Source organism: Symphalangus syndactylus, chromosome 4 (assembly GCF_028878055.3).
Source record: "Symphalangus syndactylus isolate Jambi chromosome 4, NHGRI_mSymSyn1-v2.1_pri, whole genome shotgun sequence".
NCBI lineage: Eukaryota > Metazoa > Chordata > Mammalia > Primates > Hylobatidae > Symphalangus > Symphalangus syndactylus.
In genome coordinates, this window is record NC_072426.2 from 124193123 (window position 1) to 124217395 (window position 24273).

The 24273-nt window shown below is 35.1% G+C and overlaps 1 protein-coding gene across 6 annotated transcripts in view; it reads right to left on the reverse strand.

The window, feature by feature from the left end:
• Nucleotides 1-24273, reverse strand: part of LRBA (LPS responsive beige-like anchor protein) — a 786161-nt gene that overhangs the window by 655626 nt on the left and 106262 nt on the right. For all 6 annotated transcript variants that reach the window (XM_055276087.2, XM_063638262.1, XM_055276088.2 and 3 more), the window contains exons 10-17: nucleotides 20883-21080; nucleotides 20559-20692; nucleotides 18477-18585; nucleotides 18018-18170; nucleotides 12204-12372; nucleotides 9617-9696; nucleotides 8278-8340; nucleotides 4957-5054 (exon numbers count right to left, since the gene is read on the reverse strand). In XM_055276087.2, coding sequence (XP_055132062.1) covers nucleotides 4957-5054; nucleotides 8278-8340; nucleotides 9617-9696; nucleotides 12204-12372; nucleotides 18018-18170; nucleotides 18477-18585; nucleotides 20559-20692; nucleotides 20883-21080 — 1004 coding nt within the window. The remainder of the gene's footprint in view (nucleotides 1-4956; nucleotides 5055-8277; nucleotides 8341-9616; nucleotides 9697-12203; nucleotides 12373-18017; nucleotides 18171-18476; nucleotides 18586-20558; nucleotides 20693-20882; nucleotides 21081-24273) is intronic.

Sequence of the window (24273 nt, forward strand, 5' to 3'; positions counted from 1 at the left end):
AAGCTATATATAACTAGTGAAAGTAAAACTTTAAGCTATATATAACTAGTGAAAGTAAAACTTATTAACTGTCTGGAGGCGCTTATGTATATGCAGACATAATAAGGACAATTGTGGCAGTTAAAGGGATCTGAGCAGTTCCAAGGGTTCTATACTTTATTTGAAGAGGTAAAATATTAACACTAGGTAGACTGTGAAATTACATACACTGGCATCTCTACAGCAACCACCAAAAAAGTTACACAAAGAAATAAACTCGAAATTCAAAATATAAATTTTGAGAATATTTTTAAAAATCAAATAAAAACAACATAGAAAAAGAGAAACAAGGAATATATTATACTGGGATAAACAGAAAACAAATAAAATGGTAGATGAAAATAATTACAATATCAATAATTACATTAAACATAAATGGTCTAAACATACTGGAAAAAACCTGACTTTGTCAGACTGGATTAAAATAAATAAAACCTACAACTATTCTGTGTGTATTAGCCAGGTTTTTCCAGAGAAACAGAACCAAGAGGATGTGCAGATAGAGAGAGAGACAGAGATTGATTTCAAGAAGTTTATTCATGCAATTATGGAGGCTTGGTATGTCTCAACTCAGAAGAGTAGACCAGCAAGCTAAAGATGTAGGAAAGAACTATATTCTCAGTACAAAGGCAGTCAGCCAGCCTAATTTCCTTCATCCCTGGGGCAGGTCAGACTTTGTTTTATTAAGGCCTTCAACTGATTAGATGAGGTCCACACATATTACAGTGGATAATCTGTTTTACTCAAAGTCCACCAATTTAACCTATTTATGCCTAGTGTTCCATTATTGGAACACTAAGCTTGTGGGAGTTACTTATATCCTACTGCTCAAGGTCATTGCCAAGGTCTGATTTTCCACAAAAAAATATTTGCAACCTCTGGCATAAATGGGTTAAATGTTAATCTCATCAAAACACACTTGCGGGCCAGGTACAGTGGCTCCTGCCTGTAATCCCCTCACTTTGGGAGGCCAAGGTGGGCAGATCATGAGGTCAGGTGATCGAGACCATCCTGGCCAACAAAAATTAGCTGGGAACCAGGCCACACAGCAGGCGGTGAGCACCAGGCCAGCAAGCATTACTGCCTGAGCTCTGCCTCCTGTCATATCAGCTGTGGCATTACATTCTCATAGGAGTAGAACCGTATTGTAAACTGTGCATACGAGGTATCTAGGTTACATGTTCCCTATGAGAATCAAATGATAAATATAATGCACATGAATCATCCTGAAACTACCCCCCAGCCCAGTTTATGGAAAAACTGGCTTCCACAAAACCAGTCCCTGGTGCCAAAAAGGCTGGGGACCTCTGTTTTAGAATTTATGGGCCATATCATCTCTGTTACAACTCTTTGACTCTGTTGTTATAACAGGAAAGTAACCATAGGCAATATTTAAAAGAATGAGAGTGGCTGTGGTTATAGCAGGAAAGTAACCATAGACAATATTTAAAAGAATGAGAGTGACAGGGCCACAACAAAATTTTATTTATAAAGACAAACCATTATAGAAGAGTCAGCAAAAGAAAGCAATAAAAATAAAATAGAAAAAAAAAATGAATATGATCAAGAGCAATAATGGAAGGGCAGCCATAAACAGGAAGAAGACCTTATCTACTACTACTGTACTAGAAGTAAGCAAACAAGAATGTGCTCTAAAATACACCTTTGGGGAAAAAAGATGGAAGTTGAAATAATTCCCTCCTAATAGCTCTAATAAAGTAGATGAGGTTGTCACTGCGGACAGTTAGGAAGAGTTGCAAAAATTTAGAATTGTATCTGAAGGAATAAATAAATGTTTAACAATGATAAAAGTGTAGATCATGAATTTATAACAGTTTCAACATACAACACCGAAGGACATTTCCCCACAAGCCAAGGTTTAGCTTAGAGTGTGCCTACCTAGACTAATCTAGGATCAGAATTCTCAAAAGCAAATCTAACAGGACAAGGGCAGACAGGAGTTTTTGTTAGAAACCACTTCCAGCAAATAGCCAGGCTAAGAAGGAAGTAAACAATGGCAGATGTAGTATGACACACTAGGATAAGAAAAAGCAAGATCACAGGACAGAAGGTAACTATGAGGCTGAAGAGCATTGGAAAGGGCGATATTAGAAAAACAGGAGATAGATGGTTTTGATTAAAGAGTAAGATTGGAATTTAAAATTTATGATGCGGAAACATGCCAGTGATAAAAAGGTCTAGGTTTTTAAAATAGGAATGGATAAATTACAAAGAATGGTAGTAAGGGTAGCAAAGTTAAGGAATTAAAAAATTATAAAATGTGAATGTTAAGATGAGTTAGTCAGCCGGGCGCAGTGGCTCACGCTTGTAATCCCAGCACTTTGGGAGGCCGAGGCGGGTGGATCACGAGGTCAGGAGATCGAGACCACGGTGAAACCCCGTCTCTACCAAAAATACAAAAAATTAGCCGGGCGTGGTGGCGGGCGCCTGGAGTCCCAGCTACTCGGAGAGGCTGAGGCAGGAGAATGGCGTGAACCCGGGAGGCGGAGCTTGCAGTGAGCCGAGATTGCGCCACTGCACTCCAGCCTGGGCGACAGAGCGAGACTCTGTCTCAAAAAAAAAAAAAAAAGATGAGTTAGTCACAAGGACAATAAAGTTACTCACATGTAGTGAAACTGAGATAAGGCTGTGAACCAAAAATTCACACACTAAGACTAAAAGTATAAAGTATAGACTTTCCTTGCCCAGACTTTCAATAGAATAATTCTTTTTACTAGTTTTTAAATGTCTACGATACTATCTTGCAATTTTTTTTTAAAGTAGTAAAATCCTATACAGTAAATCACAAAATACACTAAAGCACATCCACACAAATACAGGTTATATCCACAGAAAATAAGGTTATAAAATTAGATACTCTGGCACCAAAAAGAAAAAAATCTGCCAAGCCTTTACATAAACCTTAAATCTTTTTCTGAAATTCAGTTATTAGGAAATGTGTACAAAGAAACAAACAAGTATTTATAAGCCTTGTTTGTTTTGTGTTAATATGGGTATCATACGACCTATCCATTACATTCCTAAGTATGGTATATACTCAAGATAAATGAAAACATATGTCCATACAAATACTTGTACATGAATGTTCATAGCAAGCTTGTTCAAAGTAATAATTATTAGACAGTGGTGAGGGAAAATAAAGAGTACTTTGTTTGACAGCAAAACTATAAATAAATAACAAACTGTAAATTTACCTCTTACAATGCTTAACTTTATGTGTCAACTGGGCTAGGCCATGGTATCAAGATATTTGGTCAAATATTTTTCTAGATGTTTCTTTGAAGGTATTTTTTGGATGAGATTAACATTTAAATAAGCAGATTTTTTGTATGTGGACCTTATCCAGTTGAAAGCCTAAGAGAAAAAAGCCTAACTGCCTTGGAGAAAGAGAAAATTCAGTCAGCAGACTGTCTTTGGACTTGAACTGCAACATCAACCCTTCCCTGGGTCTCCAGTCAGCCTGCCTATCCTATGGATTTTGGATTTGCCAGCCTCCACAATTGTGTAAAACAATTGTTTAAAATAAATCTCTCTCATGCGTGTGTGCACGCACACGCACACACACATACACACTATTGGTTCTGTTTCCCTGGAGAACTCTGAAAACAAATCCCTTAAGTATAATAAATAAAGACACTTTTTATCTTATAGAGAATGAGCATTAAAAAATACCAAATAAAGAATCTGTAATAGAAGATCAATGTGCGTTTGAGCCTAGGAGTTCAAGACCAGCCTAGGCAACATGGTGAGACTTTGTCTCTACAAAAATTGTTAAAAATAAGCTGGGCATGGTGGCACACGCCTGTAGTCCCAGCTACTCAGGAGACTGAGGAAGGAGGATCCCTTGAGCCCAGGAGGTCAAGGCTGCAGTGACCCGTGATCATACCACTGCACTCCAGTCTGGGTGACAGAGTGAGACCTGTCTCAAAAACAAACAAACAAAATCCCTATGTGAATTTTTATAACTAGATAATTAAATTAGTTTCTGTAGCTGATGATTAAGCAAAACTAGTTGCTAAACTTTTGTTGCCCACTTTCTCATTAAACAAGATTTTAAACTTCCTTATATGTAAAACAGAGGTTCTTCTTGTTGATGACTATTATGGACCAAATGATTGCATACACCCAAAATTCTTATGTTGAAGCCCTATCATTAGTATTTGGAGAGGGAGCCTCTAAAGGAAGTAATTAAGGTTAAACGCGGTCGTAAGAGTGGGTCCCTAATCCAACAGGAGTAACGTCATTGTAAGAAGAGACACCAGAGAGCTCACTCATGCTGTCTTTCTCTCTCTGCTACATGAGAACACAGCAAGGAAGAGGATGTAGGCAACCCAAGAGGAGAGTCTTCACCAAACACCAACCCAACTGGCATCTTGATCTTGGACTTCTCACCTCCAGAACTGTGAGAAACAAATTTTTGTTGTGTAAGCCATCCAATCGATGGTATTTGATTATGGCAGCCTAAGCACACTAATACAATGTTGAGTCAGAAGTGGGAGGTGGAGGAAGTGACATTTTAAAGGAAGGATAGAGAGCTTGTCTTGGATTTCAATTGAACACTATTTTTAACGCTATTCTAGGACCTAAAGATAATTCTGCTAAAGAAGTCAACAATACAGTAGCTCTATAATAGCACTCACCATACAAAATACTGGAATCATTTATCTGTCTTCACAAATAAATAGTAACAAATAGTAACACAGCCTCTATAATTAAAGATTCATTGAAAAAATGCATGATTATAAATGGGTCTTAAATCTTAACTCATTTCATGCTATAAACTCATTTCATATGTAAGTTTAAATAATCCTTTTCATATTTAAGAAGCTTTCAAATATTTCCAAACTAATCCCTTATATGAAATAGATTAAAAACTCTTGATATATTAACTCTTACCGTAACCCATTCCTTTGGTCAAAAGCAGGAATCATAGAGTTAGGGTGTTCTGACATTAATGCAACAAGCAGCTGTAGGACATCCATTAGATTGTCATCCTATAATCATTTTAGAAATTTTTTTTTAAATGGGGAAAAAACAACTTAGTTGAATATTAAATACTTCTGAAATAGAAATTTCAACATTAGAAATATAAGTAGACATGTGTGATATATACTTATTTTTAACAAATTATGTTCTTTAAATGTACACATTCACCTCTGTAACTCCAAATATACATAAAATAGCAAAATAATGTCTTTTTGTGTGTGGTGGGGGCAGAGTCTTGCTCTCTCACTCAGGCTGGAGCACAGTGGTGTGATCTCAGCTCACTGCAACCTCTGCCTCCCAGGTTGAAGCAATTCTTGTGCATAGCCTCCCTAGTAGCTAGGACTACAGGTGTGCACCACCACATCTGGCTAATTTTCGTATTTTTGGTAGAGACAAGGTTTCACCACGTTGGCCAGGCTGGTCTCGAACTCTTGGCCTTAAGTGATCTGCCTACCTCAGCATCCCAAAGTGCTAGCATTACCAGTTGAGTCACTGCACCTCACCTCAATACAATTTCTTTGTTTTTTTGTTTTTTTTGAGACAGAGTCTTGCTGTGTTGCCCAGGCTGGAGTGCAGTGGCACAATCTCCACTCACTGCAAGCTCTGCCTCCCAGGTTCATGCCATTCTCCTGCCTCAACCTCCCGAGTAGCTGGGACTACAGGCGCCCGCCACCACGCCTGGCTAATTTTTTGTATTTTTAGTAGAGACGGGGTTTCACCGTGTTAGCCAGGATGGTCTCGATCTCCTGACTTCGTGATCTACCCGCCTTGGCCTTCCAAAGTGCTGGGATTACAGGCATGAGCGAGCCACCACGCCCAGCCTCGAAACAATTTCTTCATCAAAGAAATAAAATACCTTTTATGTTATACTGAATCAAGATTTTGTAAAACATAATCTTTAGAAATAGTATATCCAACATGACTTTTTTTAAGGAAGGCTTATATATCAAGAAATTGTGGGGAAGAGTTATTCTTTATTACAGAAAAATATATTAGAGCTTCTAAAATGCTACTAAATGTTGCAAATCTGGTGGTAGTGGTAGGGGTAAGATATTATGTATAATTTCTTAAACTTATCTGACCTGGAATATTTTATTCACTGTGACTCTCCAGAAACTAGTTCTAAAAGAACACTTTGTGGGAAATGATAACTGGATCATTTTCATATACAGTATTATCTATTGTCCCTATAAAGATAAAGATAACCATAAATGTTTACTCTGTCAACATACCACTAATATGTGGTAGTATTTGATAACATTTACAGAATACCAGCACAAGAAATGAGTTCTAGACCCCAAAAAAAACTTCATGAAAATCCTTCACTACCTTTGGTGCATATACCAATATGTATGCATATCATTAGAGCCAACTTGGACAATACTGACCCAAAAGGAAAAGGCAAACAGCTAACAGAGTTTAGTTAACTTGGTTGCCCTGACTCTAGTTTTCCTTCACTGCTTTGGAATTTTTGCTGTGGAAGCTACTTGTATACCGAATTTTCATTAAGTTAAACAGATGATCTAGGGCTAGGACACTGAATCTTTCAAAGTGTTATTTAGAGGACCTGAAACTTTCCTAACAATAAGGAATCACTGTGACTTCCAGTTTATCTCATATAAAGTACTTTATTCAGTCCCTTAGGGTTAATAAAAACAAAATCACATGTATAGATCACTATGAAATTCACCTGAAAACTTCAAATATTATATTTGGTCAGAAAAACCTAAAAATTAATAGAATTGCCTATTCAAGAGGAAAAAATATCATAATCATTAATGATTTTAAGTCAAATATTACTCAATCACAAAATTTAAGCCATTCTTTTATATCTGAATTAACAAAGAGATCCAATCATTATCCCTCATTTAAAAATTAAAGAAGGCACTACTTCATTCTAAAATATATTTATTAATTCACAAGGTATTAATTATAATATAGGAGTATAAATTATCATTTAAAATGCTGTGATATATTATATTCCATCAATTCCTAAGTTTTTTTAATTATAGGTAAAAATCTAACTAAAAATAGATGATTTAGTTAGATTGCAACTGACATATATTGCATTTTCCTGGTGCTAAAAAATAAAAACAGATATTTCAACCTATTTAATTTTCTTTTTTTTTTTAATTACACTTTAAGTTTTAAGGTACATGTACACAACGTGCAGGTTTGTTACATATGTATACATGTGCCGTGTTGGTGTGCTGCACCCATCAACTCGGTCATTTAACATTAGGTGTATCTCCTAATGCTATCCCTCCCTCCTCCCCCCACCCCACAACAGGCCCCAGAGTGTGATGTTCCCCTTCCTGTGTCCATGTGTTCTCATTGTTCAATTCCCACCTATGAGTGAGAATATGCGGTGTTTGGTTTTTTGTCTTTGCGACAGTTTGCTGAGAATGATGGTTTTCAGCTTCATCCATGTCCCTAAAAAGGACATGAACTCATCATTTTTTATGGCTGCATAGTATTCCATGGTGTATATGTGCCATATTTTCTTAATACAGTCTATCATTGTTGGACATTTGGGTTGGTTCCAAGTCTTTGCTATTGTGAATAGTGCCGCAATAAACATACGTGTGCATGTGTCTTTATGGTAGCATGATTTATAATCCTTTGGGTATATACCCAGTAATGGGATGGCTGGGTCAAATGGTATTTCTAGTTCTAGATCCCTGAGGAATCGCCACACCGACTTCCACAATGGTTGAACTAGTTTACAGTCCCACCAGCAGTGTAAAAGTGTTCCTATTTCTCCACATCCTCTCCAGCACCTATTTAATTTTCAACCTCCTTTTCAAACACATAATTTTAAATACCATTATAAATGAGTTGTTTAATATTTGAACATGTAAAGTCAGTAGGAAGATTGTGTTATGAATTTTTAAAACCTAATCATTTTTAGTCATTTTCGTAATCTATTTTTTCATTTGTTACACTGGTTTCTGGAAATACACTGAAAGTATGCTTTGGTATACTTTATTATTAATTCAATGAAATCTAATGTTAGTACTTTTTAAAGCCTTTCATGATGATTCTCAAGATTCATCTTGTGGTAATAAAGAATATTTAAATAAAGATTGCTAGGGCTTAGTTCCTAAGTAGACACATTTACTCCCCATTACAGTTACATAATTACTGAAGATTTCTTTAAATTTTTACTTTTAAAAAAGTCTAATGTAGCTTCAAAAATTAAAATTTCAAAATATAAAATTCATATATTACCTCATGCATAGTCAGTAGGTAATTAAGAATGGCCTGTAATTCATCTTCCTTTACTCCAGAATCCTTCAAAAACATAATACAGGTATCTTACATTTACATGTAAAAAAATGTTTAAAGAGAAATTATACACATAGATTTGTCAAGTCGATCAGCTACTATAAATATAAAAATATAATGTAATAGAGAATCTAAATTTAAAACAAAAATTTGGGGAAGCACTAAAGACATCAGTACTCCAGAACATGTAGAGGTCAATTAACATCAGCTTCCTGTTTTCAACACCTTATATAATATGATAGCCTACTTACTAAAGCTACATAATCCTGAAGTCAGCAAAAATAATAAGTAATGATAACTTAAAACTAATATCCACACCTACTCCTCTAAATACAGAAACATCTTTTCGACTGAAGTTAAATGTGGAGAATACAATGAACAGTTTCTGAAATTATCAAGTTAAAATGTCAAGTACCTAAAAATTAAATAGTAATCTCACTCGGGAAAAGAAAAACACACTGCGCTTTTAAATATGAGCTCATTATGAAAATTTTCAACTTACTCTATCAGTATATTAATCACTAAAAAAGCTGCAATCTAAAAAAACAACACACCACAAGAAGAAAAGAAATTGGAAAACAAAAAACAGTATGCATCAGGAATGAGCAACAAAACAAAGACAATTCAAAGGATACTTTTTTTAATACATGGAAATAAGGTATCTGAATCTGAAAGGTATACTAAAAGTTAGGTTCACTTGCCATAATCTTATGTGACAACTAATAAAGCATTATAAAATCATATAGGAAAATACTGAAAAAACATTGGTAACAATTGCATTTATATATTGCTATCTTATAAAACCAAAATGCCTTTTTTAGAATATTAAATTTTACTTTACCTGTAACAGAATGAAAAGGGACAAAATGTGACCACTTCTAAAGGCCCATACACCTACCTGTACATTTATACAGAAATACTATTTCTCAAAATCTGAATATCAGTTACAAGGAGCTTGCTAAAAATGAAACCTCCTTCAGGAGTATAGTACCAAATACTAACAGAAACATAGTAAATACTTGCTGAATGAGTGAACACACTTGAGCTACTAAAGAAATTTATATAACATAAACTACAACTACCAATCCCTAATTCTGCAACAATTTACATCCATATAGGCTCCAAAAAAAAACCAAAACAAACATGGAAACATCTTTCAAAAGTATTTTCCAATGTGTAACCATAGTAACCAAGCAAAGAATAAAAAAACCAAGATTGTATTTCATGTGAAATTATAACCTTCAATACACAGTATGCTATGGAATAAGCAATGTGAACTCACCTTCATCACTAATTGCTTAATGAACATCAACAAGAATGCTCGTAGAGAAAGTATTTCTTTTTGATTAGGTCGCGGTCCATCTTTTAAAAAAATATACACATACACATTTAGTATTTAAAGGACCTCAAAGCTGTCAAAGTATAAAATTCTCATTCCCAAGAGCTTTTCCATTTGTTTGTAAGAAACATAAAGGTAGGTCTCCTACAGAATGACCTTTTATGCCTCTAGAAAGACAAGTGTTTAATCTTACACACACTGTATACACGATATTTCAAACATACAAACAGGTTATGTTGAAACTACAATGAAGAAGTTTGTACTTTGAATAGGTCAAAGAATGCCCAAAACATAAATATGAGGTAACAAATAAAATTTGTATTCAATAATAATACACTTATTTTAAGACTCTGAGAGTATTGGTAAGGTAACAGAAGTTTACAAAGAAAAAAAACAAAGGAAAATCTAAACTTTCAACATTATTATTATATGTGAATTCAGTATGACAAAATTTTTCTACTGTTACCATTATGTAAGCTAATACAAAAATCTCAAAAAGAATGCCTCACCACACGATATCATTCATGAAGAAGGGAAACATTATGTTGACTGCCTCTGACATCTCCTTTTCTGCCTAGAAAAGTCCTTGGTCACACATGGCTCACATTAAATCAATTTTCATGTCTCAAACATATAATTTCCAAGTAGAAAGCTTTTGAAACCAAATACTCATTGTTCTAAGATCCTAAGTTAGGGACTTGTTTTCTCATATATTTTGTAATTTTTCCCCCACTAATCACTATTTACAGATAGTTCTTAGACCACCAAAACATAGGACCACCATGACCTTGAACAGATCAATGAAAATAGGAAGAAAATTGTTTAAAATTTGTTCCATATGATTCCTAGACAAAAAAAATAATAATAATAAGACTAGAGTTACAACAGGATCACAAAATTTGTCCAGCTCTCTCATTTGAAGAATGAGACTTTCCCAGGGTCACTAATCTGTTATAAAAGGCAGGCGAGAATACAAAACTAGCACCTAGGACAGTACATGATAAACCTACAGCACCATGAAATAGTCATGAGAAAATTCTAACCCGGTTCTAGATGTACCACAACCTTGCCAGCTTAAAAAGTTCATAGCTTGCTAAATTATAGATACCAGATTCTCTGAGGCTAAACCAAGCTTATTTTGAAAGTGATATAAAAAGTAGTATGCAAATGTGAAAATCTTTGTAAATCACTAAACAACCGAAGCCTCTTACTGCAATCAGAATGTATGTTATTGACTCTCCAGCATCTATTTCTTGATTTCAAGCAACAGCTCTTAATTTTTACCAAGTGACTGAAGTCATCTTCACTTTCAGACAATGTCTTTCAAGGTAGGGGATGCCTCCATTTCTAAGCAATCAGAGCAACTACCACCACAGAAATGGGCACATGATACAATCAAAGCCAATGAGCAACAGAGACTAAAAGAGACTTTCACTGGAAATACTTTATATAGGCAGATGCTCTTACACTAGATTTAAGTTGTTATGGATGTGAAAGTGGACTGGCTGCTTGCTACTACAAAGAGAGCGAATATGTGAAAACAGCCAACACAGAAGAACTGGTAAATGCAGTGAGACAAATTCAGTCCTACGGTCATACTCAGAATACCAGTATCAAGTTGTATCTGGAACTGCCAGTTTATGTGAGCTGATTACCTCCCTTTTTGATGAAAGCCAGTTCCAAGGAGACTGCTATACTTACAACCAAAAGAGCCACTTTTGATCCCTTATATGAACTGCCGGACATGATGAATGAATATTACCCTTTCAGCAAGTTAGTCCTCATTATGTAAGAAAATAATTACTAGGCCGGGCGCGGTGGCTCACGCTTGTAATCCCAGCACTTTGGGAGGCCGAGGCAGGCAGATCACGAGGTCAGGAGATCAAGACCATGGTGAAACCTCGTCTCTACTAAAAATACAAAAAAAATTAGCCGGGCGTGGTGGCGGGCGCCTGTAGTCCCAGCTACTCGGAGAGGCTGAGGCAGGAGAATGGCGTGAACCCGGGAGGCGGAGCTTGCAGTGAGCCGAGATTGCGCCACTGCACTCCAGCCTGGGCCACAGAGCAAGACTCCGTCTCAAAAACAAAAAATAATAATTACTAACATTTTGTAATTTCATTATATCTTTAAGAGAAGCAGATAACTCCTACTTCTGTAAGAAACCACCATATTCCCAAAACACCATTTTCAAAGAATCTCATTGTGACAATCCATCTCAGCATCAACTACTAAAAACCAATTAAGAATTTCTTGGCATTTTCAGTGCCTTACAACAACCATCCTAGTCATATTAGCTCCCCAAACAACTCACACCAGCACAAGTAGTATTCTTCCACACAAGTAGCAAGTTATTAAACTCTAGAAACCACAATTTAGGACAAACTATTAACATTATCAATGAGATTAAAATAAAATTTTGCCATAATGGAATATAGAAAAACTGCCCAAATATATGATAGTACTGGTTAAAAGAAAAATTAAATCCTGATTTGCATTTGTGTAAAATAATACACAGACAGAAATTATATACCTAATCCTTTTGGGGTGATACCACTTCGATCCTGAGGATTCACTGCCCAGTAGTAGTACTTCAGCGTGTGCATGATGAGAAGCACTGTTCCAACTCTCCGAATGGTGTTATATATGTTGACTGTACCAATGAATTCCGTGGACAGATAAGTATAGAGCATCAGTTGAACCTACAAAATAAAAATGAAGAACTTAGAGAACCCCACCAGCATTTTATCTGTTTCCAGTAACACTTTCAGGCTGTTTTATTGTCCCCATGCTTCTTCCAAGAAGTAAGATGCTGAGCCTGATAATAATATCCATGTTAGATAACACATATTCATTGACACACAAGCACATGCACACATACTCCTTATAAAACCAAACCAGGTAATTTCTTCTTTTACAGCAGCATTATCAAATATGGAAACTTTTTGCTGCATTATTCTATGAAAATAACTTTGTGATTCCTATTTAGCAACCAGCAATTATTCCTAAGCATGTGTAACTTCTTTATAATAGACTTATGCTATCTATGCATAGTTGTTTGAAAAAGCTAGAATTTCTTTCAAATACAACATTTACAGAAAATCAGGAGCGGAAATGACTCAAAAGAAAAAGTACTAGTAACTCAAAAGGAAAAAATAAATAGAACAAAACTAAAAGAAAGAAAACCACAGAAAAAGATATAGAGCTTACCTTGAAGAATATTAGAAAAACAGAATTCTGTTACGGTAGCTCATTACAAGAAACATTCCAATCTAGCATTTTAATCATAACATTATAATCTCTCAACATGTATATCATGTCCCCCAATTAGGAAAGGATTCTACTAATCTCACTGATAAGTAAATAGTCTAAAAAATATAAGAAGTTATATATGTTTATATTAACTTCAAAATATCTCCTCTTCACATGTAAGAGAAAGAAATAATACAAGTGCTACCCCACCACTGCACATTTCATCTTAACAAAAAATTGGCCCACCCCGGTGGTTCACGCCTGTAATTTCAGCACGTTAGGAGGCTGAGGCGGGCAGATCACTTGAGGTCAGGAGTTTAAAACCAGCCTGGCCAACATCGTGAAACTTCGTCTCTACCAAAAAATACAAAAATTAGCCGGGCGTGGTGGTGCACACCTGTAGTCCCAGGTACTCAGGAGACTGAGGCAAGAGAATGGCTTGAACCCAGGAAGTAGAGACTGCAGTAAGCCAAGATAGCGCCACTGCACTCCAGCCTGGGCGACAGAGTGAGACCCTGCCTCAAAAAAAAGAAATTTTTTTTTTCAGTGAAATTATGGGTCTGAAACTCATCAAGTATACTCCATTACTTACAGCAGCAAAAATAACGACTGCTTTTGCTCTACTCTCATGTTGAAATCAGGAATTTTTCATTTTATTGCTAGAGGGTATATTTTATAAGCTGAACAACTGTAAGTATAAGATATATATTCTTCCCTTGACCATAGACCAAACTACTGATCATTTATAATTGAACATTTATGTTACCTTCCTGGACAATGAGGGCATTTTCCTTTTCAAACCTGCAAGGTACCTCAATGTCACCTAGGGATTTCTTTAGAGAGCAAAAAGTAGGTACCTATCTTCCAGGTGCCCTACAAATAAACAATCAAGGCTAAATGAATTAAAGTGTCAATGAATAAATCTAACATGGTAAAAAGTGGCAGGTTCTGAACCACTTAAAAGCAGGGCTTGGAAGATCACTGTAATTCACAAAACCATATATGTATCTATACACATACATATACATTGTGATCTACTGATTTGCTGCAAAATGTTATTTTGATGTAGCTACTGCTGTTCAAATTGATAGGCCCAATCCACTTGTCATTGAGATAATATCACATGGCTCAAATTCTTAACCATGTTATTTCAGTCCCTTAGCAAATATTTACATCTAACTACATGCATAACACTGTATCATGGAAATACAATGGCACGTGTGCTGTCCCTAAGTAGCTGAAACACAGTTGAAAAGATAAAAAAAATACACTTATATTTAAGCAAAACAAATCAAAGATAATAAATATGCCTACCAAAACATGAAAAAAGTCGTGAAGCAATATGTAATTGAGTGACATAGAGTTATGAAATATTATTCAGAGGACAGATAAATTATTATAGGATAAACTGAAATAGTAAAGAAAAGCTTCACTAATAAAGTAGGCATTAAGATAGGCTTTGAAGATGAGTAGTAGAATAGACAGACAGAATACAAAAGGAAATTTCAAGCAAGAAAAATGATGGTTGAAATAAAGGTTTCCCTAGAGTTAGAACAACAGTTCTCAATCTTGACTGCCCATTAAAATAACTGGAAAACTTTTCTTTTTTTTTTTAATGCTGATGCCTGAGTCCCATCCCAGTGAGGCAGGAGAATAGGGTCTGCAGGCAGCGAACCTAAGGACTTCCTAGAACTAAATCAAATGGAAACACTACAGCTATGACAGGAAATATCCTCTCCATTTACATAGGGCATACACCGAGTAAATGACTTTGTAACTTTACTGCATCCTCTTCATTTACATAAGGCATACACCAAGCAACCAATGGAAACCTCTAGAGGTAATTTAAATCCCAGAAAATTCTGTAACGGGGCTCTTGAGCCCCTATGCTCAGGCCTGCTCCCACACTGTGGAGTGTACTTTCATTTTCAATAAATTTCTGCTTTTCTTCATTCTTCCTTGCTTCGTGCATTTTATCCAATTCTTTGTTCAAGACACCAAGAACCTGGACGCCCTCCACTGATAACACCAGATTGATGAAATCAGAATCTGCAGAGGAAGTGGTGGGATTCTATTTTTGTTTGTTTTTAAAAACCTACGCCAACTGATTCTATCAGCAGTCAAGACTGAGAACCACCACTGTAGGGAAACCCTTTGGTACCTCCCTATCCACTGAGGATATTTCCATTTTTAAGCTAGAAAATCTAGAAATAAGAATTGACATGAAGTCCTTAGATAAAGGACTACTTCATTCTGAGAACAATGGGAAACCATTAAAACTTCTGGGGCTAAGAAATGATAAGAGTCATATGTTAGGAAAATATTGGGTTGGGCTTGGTAGCTCAAGACTGTAATCCCAACACTTTCTGGGGCTGAGAGAGGAAGACTGCTTGAGGCCGGAAGTTTGAGATCAGCCTAAACAACAAAGCAAGACCCTAGTCTCTATAAAAAAATTTAAAAAGTTAGCTGGGAATGGTGGCACACACCAGCAGTATCAGCTACTCAGGAGGCTGAGGAAGGAGGACTGATTGAGCTCAGGAGTTCGAGGTCGCACTGAGCCATGGCCGTGAAAAGAACATGTTAGAATTCTGGCAGAATAGTGATAAGTTAGACAAAGAAATGGAAAACTGGAGAAAGTCAGTCTATTGAGAATGATACTGTGGTAAAATAAAAAATGAACAGAGGCCGGGTCTGATGGCTCACACCTGTGATCCCAGCACTCTGGGGGGCTGAGGCAGGTGGATCACTTGAGCCCAGGAGTTCGAGACCAGCCTGGGCAACATGGCAAAACATCATCTCTACAAAAAAATACAAAAATTAGCTGTGTGTGGCGGTACACAGCTTCAGTCCCAACTACTCAGGAGGCTGAGATGGGAGGATCACCTGAGCTGGGGAGGCGGAGGTTACAGTGAGCTGAAATCCTGCCTTAGTGACACAGTGAGACCCTGTGTCAAAAAAATAAGTAAACAATTTAGTAGCAACATATAGAGATGAATGAAAGACCTCAAGATTACTCATATGCTAATTATGAATAAACCTTCCCTCATTCACTCATTATGTACTCCAATAGCCACACAAATTGTGTGTTAACATCTGTCTTTCTCACTAAATCTAAATTCTGTGAGGGCAAGTATCAAGTCTATCTTGCTCATCACCATATCCACAGTGCCCACCATAAAGTAGTCACTCAACAAATATTTGTTGAGTAAACGAAGAACCACGGTAGACAAGAAAATTCATCTCTCCTGCTAGGTCATTAAAAAGATGGTCTCTGAGCAGATCTAAGATAAATGGAAATTATAAATCGCTGGTAGCTCCCTTTTCCAAAAGCAAAGCTTTTCACATCCACACATCCAGACCAACTTTTAACCAGAGGGGGATTGACCATGAAGCTGATAAAGCTTAAACTTTATGACCACTGATCTATAAATGTTTCTTCCAAGACCCTAAACCTAATTTTGTATGCATTATATTGTATTATTATTCTTAAAAAATTTCCCACGTGATAAACATTTGACCTTCAAGTCAAACAAAATTTGGATCTGCCCTTTTTTATGACTGTCTTTACAATAAAAAGCAGATAAAACCCCTTGTGGATACATAAAGCAGATGGCTAAAACAGGAGAAAATGCTAATATTATCAACTCAACTGCAAATTCTAAAAAGGAAATTGAGGAAAGTTACTAAAAAGTAGAAGATAAGAAATAGGGTATAATAATACTAGGAAACTAAGAAAATCATAAGATGAATTTTTTTTTATTCCCCTCCAACTAAGTATCTAAGAAGAGGCTTTCTGACCACATCGAGACACAAAGCCTTACAAATATGCTGATTAGTAAGACAAAAAAGTATCTAGTAAAATATTTAAAAAGTAACTTGAAACAATCCTTAAAAAGAAGTAAGACTGAGGGTCATGGAAGAAAATGAGGTCAAATTTGACTGGAGATAAAAAGCTACAACCTCCAGCTGCTTCTTTTGATTATTTCCAAATGGCAATCAGAGTCAGCAGCTGTTTTTCTCTTTAACATTTGAAAAGACCAGCTGAAAATAAGATATTAAGACTCTAGAAAAGCAAAAAAGTCTGCAGACTTTTTTCTGACAGCTAGAATAAGTAGGTGCTATTCCAACTTAAACAATGATACACACTGCAAGTAGGCCAAAAGGCAGAAGGGGAGAGAGGAAAACTGGGCTTGAAATAAACACAACTTCTAACAAAAATTGTAGATAAGATGGATACAATTATGCAATTTAATAAAATGTTCTGTTTCAAGTTATGCTTAATACTGCCACTACTGAATTTTTAGGACAATGTATTACAACACTAGGATTTATTAAAGATTTTGTTCATACACCTTATCACAAATTTATTTACATTCACCTAGAACTAATTGGTTTGTTGTTACAAAACTGAAAAAAAATTTGTACAGATGTTTTTATAACTTCAATTAATGTGAAACTAAAATGATTACATGAGACTAGTATATCATGCCTTCAAGGAAAAAGTGACATTTCAGTGGTACCTGTAAGAATGAAACTCAGTAGTTCATCATGTTGGAAGGCAAAAGTGTGAAGTAAAAAAGAGAGAGAGCAGGAGCAGGGTGAGTTCTTAAGAAACAGAAAAAAAAGAAAAAATATATATGGATATTTACAATGGAACAAAGCTACAGTTACTAGGAAACATTAATAATTACATTAAAACTGTCTAATTTGATTTATATTTAGTAAATGAAGTCTCTCCCAAATAAAACTTTCATTTAATTTCAGAAGATAAAGACTATACCTGTATCTTTTAAAATAATATTGTTTACAAAGAATATATTCTTTGTATGTATGTATATATTCTTTGTATATATTCATACACACACACACACACACTTTGCAATTTTTCCTGAAGAGTAAAAAAGGATGCTCAGTCAAAAAAAGCAACCCACTGAAGTCTTGTATAATAGTACATAAAAAAAATCGCTTCTCGGCCTTTTGGCTAAGATCAAGTGTAATAGTACATAAAAAAAGAAAATCCTCTTAATTATCACTCTTCTCAAGCACAAAAACAGCAAAGATAGTAAAACACTATCAATATATAGATATATATTACCTTGGCTGGGGTATGAATCCATATGGCAGGATTAAGAAGAACGTGATCACACAATTGCTTGAGCAGGGGCATCCCATTCTGCAGATTACTCAGATATTTTGAAAATGCAAGGCAAAGTTCAAGTACTGCTCTGCTGACATGAGATTTGGAAGACTGCAAAAAAAGTAGTTCAAATGTTACTACAAATTCAAGTCAAAGTAAGTGAATTACAGGCTATCCCTACCATGAAAAAAACTGGCCCACAAATTATGCTCAACGTTAAAGATGCCACGAAGCTCACTATCACATTTGTTTGATAGAGGAATGGAGGCAAGGTAAAACAACGAAATGTTATTTTAGTTTAGGTAATTTTCTGTAACCAAGGAGACATTCTTGCAGACAGAATTCCTTAGCCACTTAGAGAACAAATGTATGGCCTGTAAATTAAGAATCAAAAACATAAAATATTTCATACTTTACCTTTTCAAGGCTATATCCTATTACCAAGAAGCCCTTACAGGCAAGCATCTGCTCCTGCATAGCAATTGAGTTCTTCAACAATTCCATGATAAAGGCCAGCAAGGTTGAACTAGAATTTTTTAAAAAGGCGATGATTAAAAAAAATATTCTATTTTTTTTAAATTAGGTTAGATAGATGTAACCCTTCCATTCACCTTAATAAAAAGTTCTCCATTTCAAAGAAATTGAAGCTCCACTAAAACTGCTCCCAACATTACATCAGAACTAGATTTTTAATGTAGGATTAGGAGTTACTCAAATATTTATTTCATATACTTTATCTCAAACACATTGATAGGTGAATTACTTAGAAACAATGACAAATGTGCATGATATAGAGAAAAATGAGCAACTTCCAAAAACAACCAATAACAAATACTTATTAAAAATATACTAAGGCCTTAAAGAATAGATATAACTTAGATAAGCAAGTATGTTCAACTTTGAAGCATTAGGGGCCAAAAGGTGAGAAAAGACAGCGGAGCCAACAGAGTAAGGTGTAAATCCTCAAAATATGTTAGGGCTCCAGACTTGCCTAGTCTGAATGGAGCAGAGGGCACATGAAGAGAAAGATGAGAAAGTTAACTTGGAGGCAAACTTGAGCTCCTTGAACACTAATTTAAAAAGTTTGTTCATTATCCCAACAACAAAACTGTAATTCTCCAGTCAGTCTCGAACACTTTTAAAACTGAATAGGGGCTACAACCATGCTCTACTACCTACAATTTTTAAAGATCCCCGGAAGGGAAAGGAATAAGATCAGTTGTTACTGCCTTCTCAGAGAGAAGTCCCACAAAAAAAAAAAAAAGAGGGAGAGAGAGAGAAAGCATGACCGGCAGCCAATCTCCTCCTCCACATCAGTGCTTTCACTGCCAGCAATTTCAATAAAGGGGGGAGGGGAGAGGGGGGAGGGACAGGGAGAGGGGAGGGAGGGAGGGGAGAAGGGGGGGAGAGCAGAGGGAGGGAGGAAAGAAGTGGGGGAGAGGGGGAAGGAAGGGAGGGGGAGGGGAGGGAGGGGAGGGAGGGGGCAGAGAGGGGAGGAAGGGGGAAGGGGAAGGGAAGGAAGGGAGGGAGGGAGGGAGGAAGGAAAACTGTAAGTAAGTAAGCCCTATTAGAACACAGCACAAAATAATTCTATAAAGTATTAATATGTCAGGGTAATTTAATTTTATACTTTTTAAAATATGAGTTGACAAATACTAGATTTCATAACTTTTTCTTTTAAAAAAAATTGTTGCCTGAAAATAATCAGGACAATTACCATTATTATACACATTGGTGGTAGACATCAAGTTACGTATAAAAGAAAAAATCAGAGAGAATTTCAAAATGAGAGAATGTAAAAGTATTTAAATTTCTCAAGTAACAAATGAAACAATAATTTCACCACAAATGAAACAATAATTTCACTATATGCAGTTTCACTAGAATATATAGCCATGAGAAATTTAGACTCCTTTCTCACATTTTATGACTTACCGTAGAATTGATATCCCTTTGTCTTTTTTAGACTCAGGACTACAACACAAGAGACAAAAATGTGCTAAATGTACAATCTAATTTTTTTTAAAAAGATTAATTCACTTCAATGACACTATTAAAATTTTTAGCTTCCAATTACATAAATGCAATCAGTAATAAATAATTAAAATATGAAAAGTTAAGTTCCATTTACCAAATAATTTAAAATATTTCAGAAATTAAAAATTTCTTATTGCATTCTGAGTAATGGGTAGTAAAAAAAAATTTTTAATTTAGACAAAAAATGTATCTATTTTTGAGTAACCCATTATTGCCATTTATAATGTTATTCTAAAACCAATTTACTGTGTTTCTTACAGTTTCCATATTTCCTACTGATAAATAAGAACTTAAGTTAATACTGACATAATTAATATGGACTTGTAATACAGTTTATAGTTCACAAGTTTCTTTAAATTATTTTGATTCTACAACAAAACCTGAAAGGCAAAATATTGTATAGCTCAACAGTGATGAAAGTAACCCTCACAGCAAATTAAAGAAACAAATAAAGGCACTCACCATATAGTCAAATCAACCTCATCAGACAAATATTGCCTGTAATCCAACTGTGCAAAAAGTGGAAATAGTACTTGTACTCCTCCAATTGAATGCATTGCACTTTGGATGGAATGTGTTAAAACTGCCTTTACATCCTTGTAAGATTAAAAACACAGTAAAGACTTCAATGATTTCTTTTCCAAAACATTAAAAATAAGGCACAACAATAAATGCAGAAACACTAAAAAGTGACATTCCATGTGTTTAACAGAAGCTACCAAATACATCTCAATAACACATCAAAAATTACCATTATAAATGTTCTTAAAAGATCACAGTTAGTACCTGGAGCATGAGTGCATGTGGTGAATGAACAAAAATTGAAGGGTTGTCCTTAGGAGATGATTCAAGACAAAGCTGGGCATCTGTAGCCCGTGGATTGTACGTGAATGCAATGGCACTAGAGAGTTTCCCATCGTACAATAAAAGTTTGTGATGCTCAGCAAGGAAAAGGTCGCTTTCTGCTTTGAATTTAAATGTACCCTAAGAATTAATTAAAAACAGTTAAATAGTATGCCACAAAAAGAGAATCTAAGTACAAATCAACACAGGTGTAAAATTTTAAGGAGACAGACCATTGATAATCTTTTAACAGTATTACATAAGAGGACCCCTCCTTGTTTACTTCTAAAATTGGCTGAATTTAAAGATACAATGGAAATCAAGTCAACTTGACATTAAAACCTTACCTTAAAAATGTAAAAGTGACCAATAGATCACATTTTATCTTTTTTTCTTTTATTCTTTTTTTAAAATTGTGGTCAAAAGCATATAATACACAACTTACCATCTTAAGTATTTTGAAGTGTATAATTGAGGAACATTAACTGTATTCATATTGTTAAACAGCAAATCTCCAAAACTTTCATATCTTGCAAAACTGAAACTCTGTAGCCATTTAACAACTCCCCATTTCCTGCTCCCCACCAGCCCCTGACTATTACAATTCTACTTTCTGTTTCTATGAGTTGGACTCTTAGATACCTCATGTAAGTGGAATCATACAGTATTTGTCTTTTTGTGACCAAAGCATTTCATTTAGCACAACGTCTTCATAGTTCCTCCATGTTTTAGCTGATGACAGGATTTCCTTGTTTTTTAAGGTTGAATATGGTCCTGTGTGTTTATGTGTGTTGTCTGTCACATTTTCTTTATCCATTCATCTGCTACTGGACATCTGGGTTACTTCTATCTCTGGGTTATTGAAAATATTACTATGAACGTGGATGAGCAAATATCTCCTTGTGACCCTATTTTTTGTGTGCAAATACGTCTCTGTGATCCTCTTTTCAATTATTTTGTATATATCCCATAAGCGAGATTACTGGATCACATGGAAGTTCTATTTTTAATTTTTTGAGGAACCTCATATTGTTGTCCATAGCAGCTGCATCATTTTTCATTCTCCCCAACAGTGCACAAAGGTACCAATTTCTCCACATTCTCATCAACACTTGTTATTTTGTTTTCTTTTTTAAGTAGTCATCCTAAATGATGAGGCAATAGCTCACTGTAGTTTAAATTAGCATTTTTCTAATGTCTAGTGATATTGAGCATCTTTTCGTATGTTCATTGGCTATTGTTATATCTTCTTTAAAGAAATGTCTACTCAACTCTTTTATGCATTTTTAATTGTTTTGTTATTGTTGTTGTTGTTGAGTTATAGGATTCATATATTCTGGATATTAACCCCTTATCAGATATATGATTGCTAAATATTTTCTCTCACTCTGTAGGTTACCTTTCCACTCTGCTGGATATTTCCTTTGATGCGCAGAACTTTATAACTTTGACATCATCTTATTTGTCTGTTTTTGCTTTGGTTGCCTGTACTTTTGGTATCACAATCAAGAAATCACTGCCAAATTCAATGTCGTAAAGCTTTTCCCTTATGTATTCTTTTAGGATTTTTATAGTTTTACATCTTACTTTTAGGTCTTTAATCCATTTTCAGCTCATTTTTATATATAATATATAATATGAATTAAGTATAAAACTTTTCTTTCTTATTTTTCACATCTGGATATCCAGTTTTCTCATGTGTTGAACACATTGTCCTTTCCCCAGTATGTGGCCCTGCCTCACTTGTCAAAGATCATTTGACCATATATGCAAAAGTTTATTTCTGGACACTCTATTTAGTGTTCCCTTGGCCTATGTGTCTAAGCAAGTCTAACATTGTTTTCGCTATGTATTATAGCTTTGTAATAAATTTTGAAATCCAGAAGTGTAAAGCCTGCAACTTTGTTCCCCTTTTTAAATACTGTTTTGGCTACTGAGAATCCCTTGAGATTCCATATTAATTTTAGAATTGTCCTTCTATTTATGCAAAAAATGCCATTGGGATTTTGATAAGAACTGTACTGAATCTGTAGATTGCTTTAGGTAGTATGGATTTTTAGCATATTAAATCTTCCAAGGGATGTCTTTACATTTATTTCAGTCTCTTAAATTTTGTCAGCAACATTTTGTACTTGTCAGTGTACAACTCTTTTGCCTCCTTGGTGGAGTCAGGGTACAGCTCTTTTGCCACCTTGGTTGAGTTTATTTCTAAGTATTTTATCCTCTTTGATGCTACTGTAAAAGAAATTGTTTGTGTAACTTCCAAACTGTTCATTATTCCTTCATTATTACTAATAGAAACACAATTGATTTGTGTGTATTGATTTTGTGCCTTGGAACTCTGCAGAATTCATTTACTAGTCCTAACAGTTTTTGGTGAAATCTTTAGGGATTTTTAGATATAAGGTCATGTCATATGCAAACAGATCACTTTACCTCTTCCCCTCCAATTTAGATGCCTTTTATTTCTTTTTCTTGCCTAATTGCTCTAACTGGATTTCCAAATACTATGTTGAATAGAAATGGAAAGAATAAGCATCCTTGCTTTGTTCCTGATTTTAGAGGAAAAACTGTCAGTTTTTCACTGTTCGGTATGGTGTCAGTCATGGGCTTTTCATACATAGTATTTTATTATGTTGAGATAGTTTCCTTCTATTCATAGATTGTTGAGTGTTCTAGGTTTTTTTTAAATCAAGAAAGAGTGTTGAATTTTGTCAAATGCTTTTCTGTATCAGTTGATATATGATCATATGGATTTTGTAATTCACTGTTAATGTGGTACATTGCATTGACTGATTTTCATGTTGAACCATCTTTGCATTCCAGAAATAAATCTTAATTTGACATTGTGTATAATTCTTTTAATGTGCTGTTAAATTCAAATTCTTAGTATTTTATTGAAGACTTTTCCATCAATATTCATCAGGGATATTGGTCTATAGTTTTCTTTCTTGTACTATCTTGATTTGGCTTTGGTATCAGGGTTAAAACTGGCCTCATAAATTCAGTTTGAAAATGTTCCCTACTCTTAAAATTTTTGTAAATTTGAGAACTGGTGTTAATTCTTCTTTAGATGACTGAGAGCATTCTCCAGTGATGCCATCTAGTCCCTGGCTTTCTTTGTTGAAAAGTTTTTTATTATTGATTCAATCTCCTTACTAGCTATAGGTCTTTTCAGATTTTTTAAATTTCTTCTTGATTCAGTCTCAGTAGGATGTATATTTCTAGAAAATTATCCATTTCTTCTAAATAATCCAATTTGTTGGCACATACTTTTCATAGCATTCTCTTATAATTCTTTCTATTTCTGTGGCATGTTATAATGCCTCCTCCT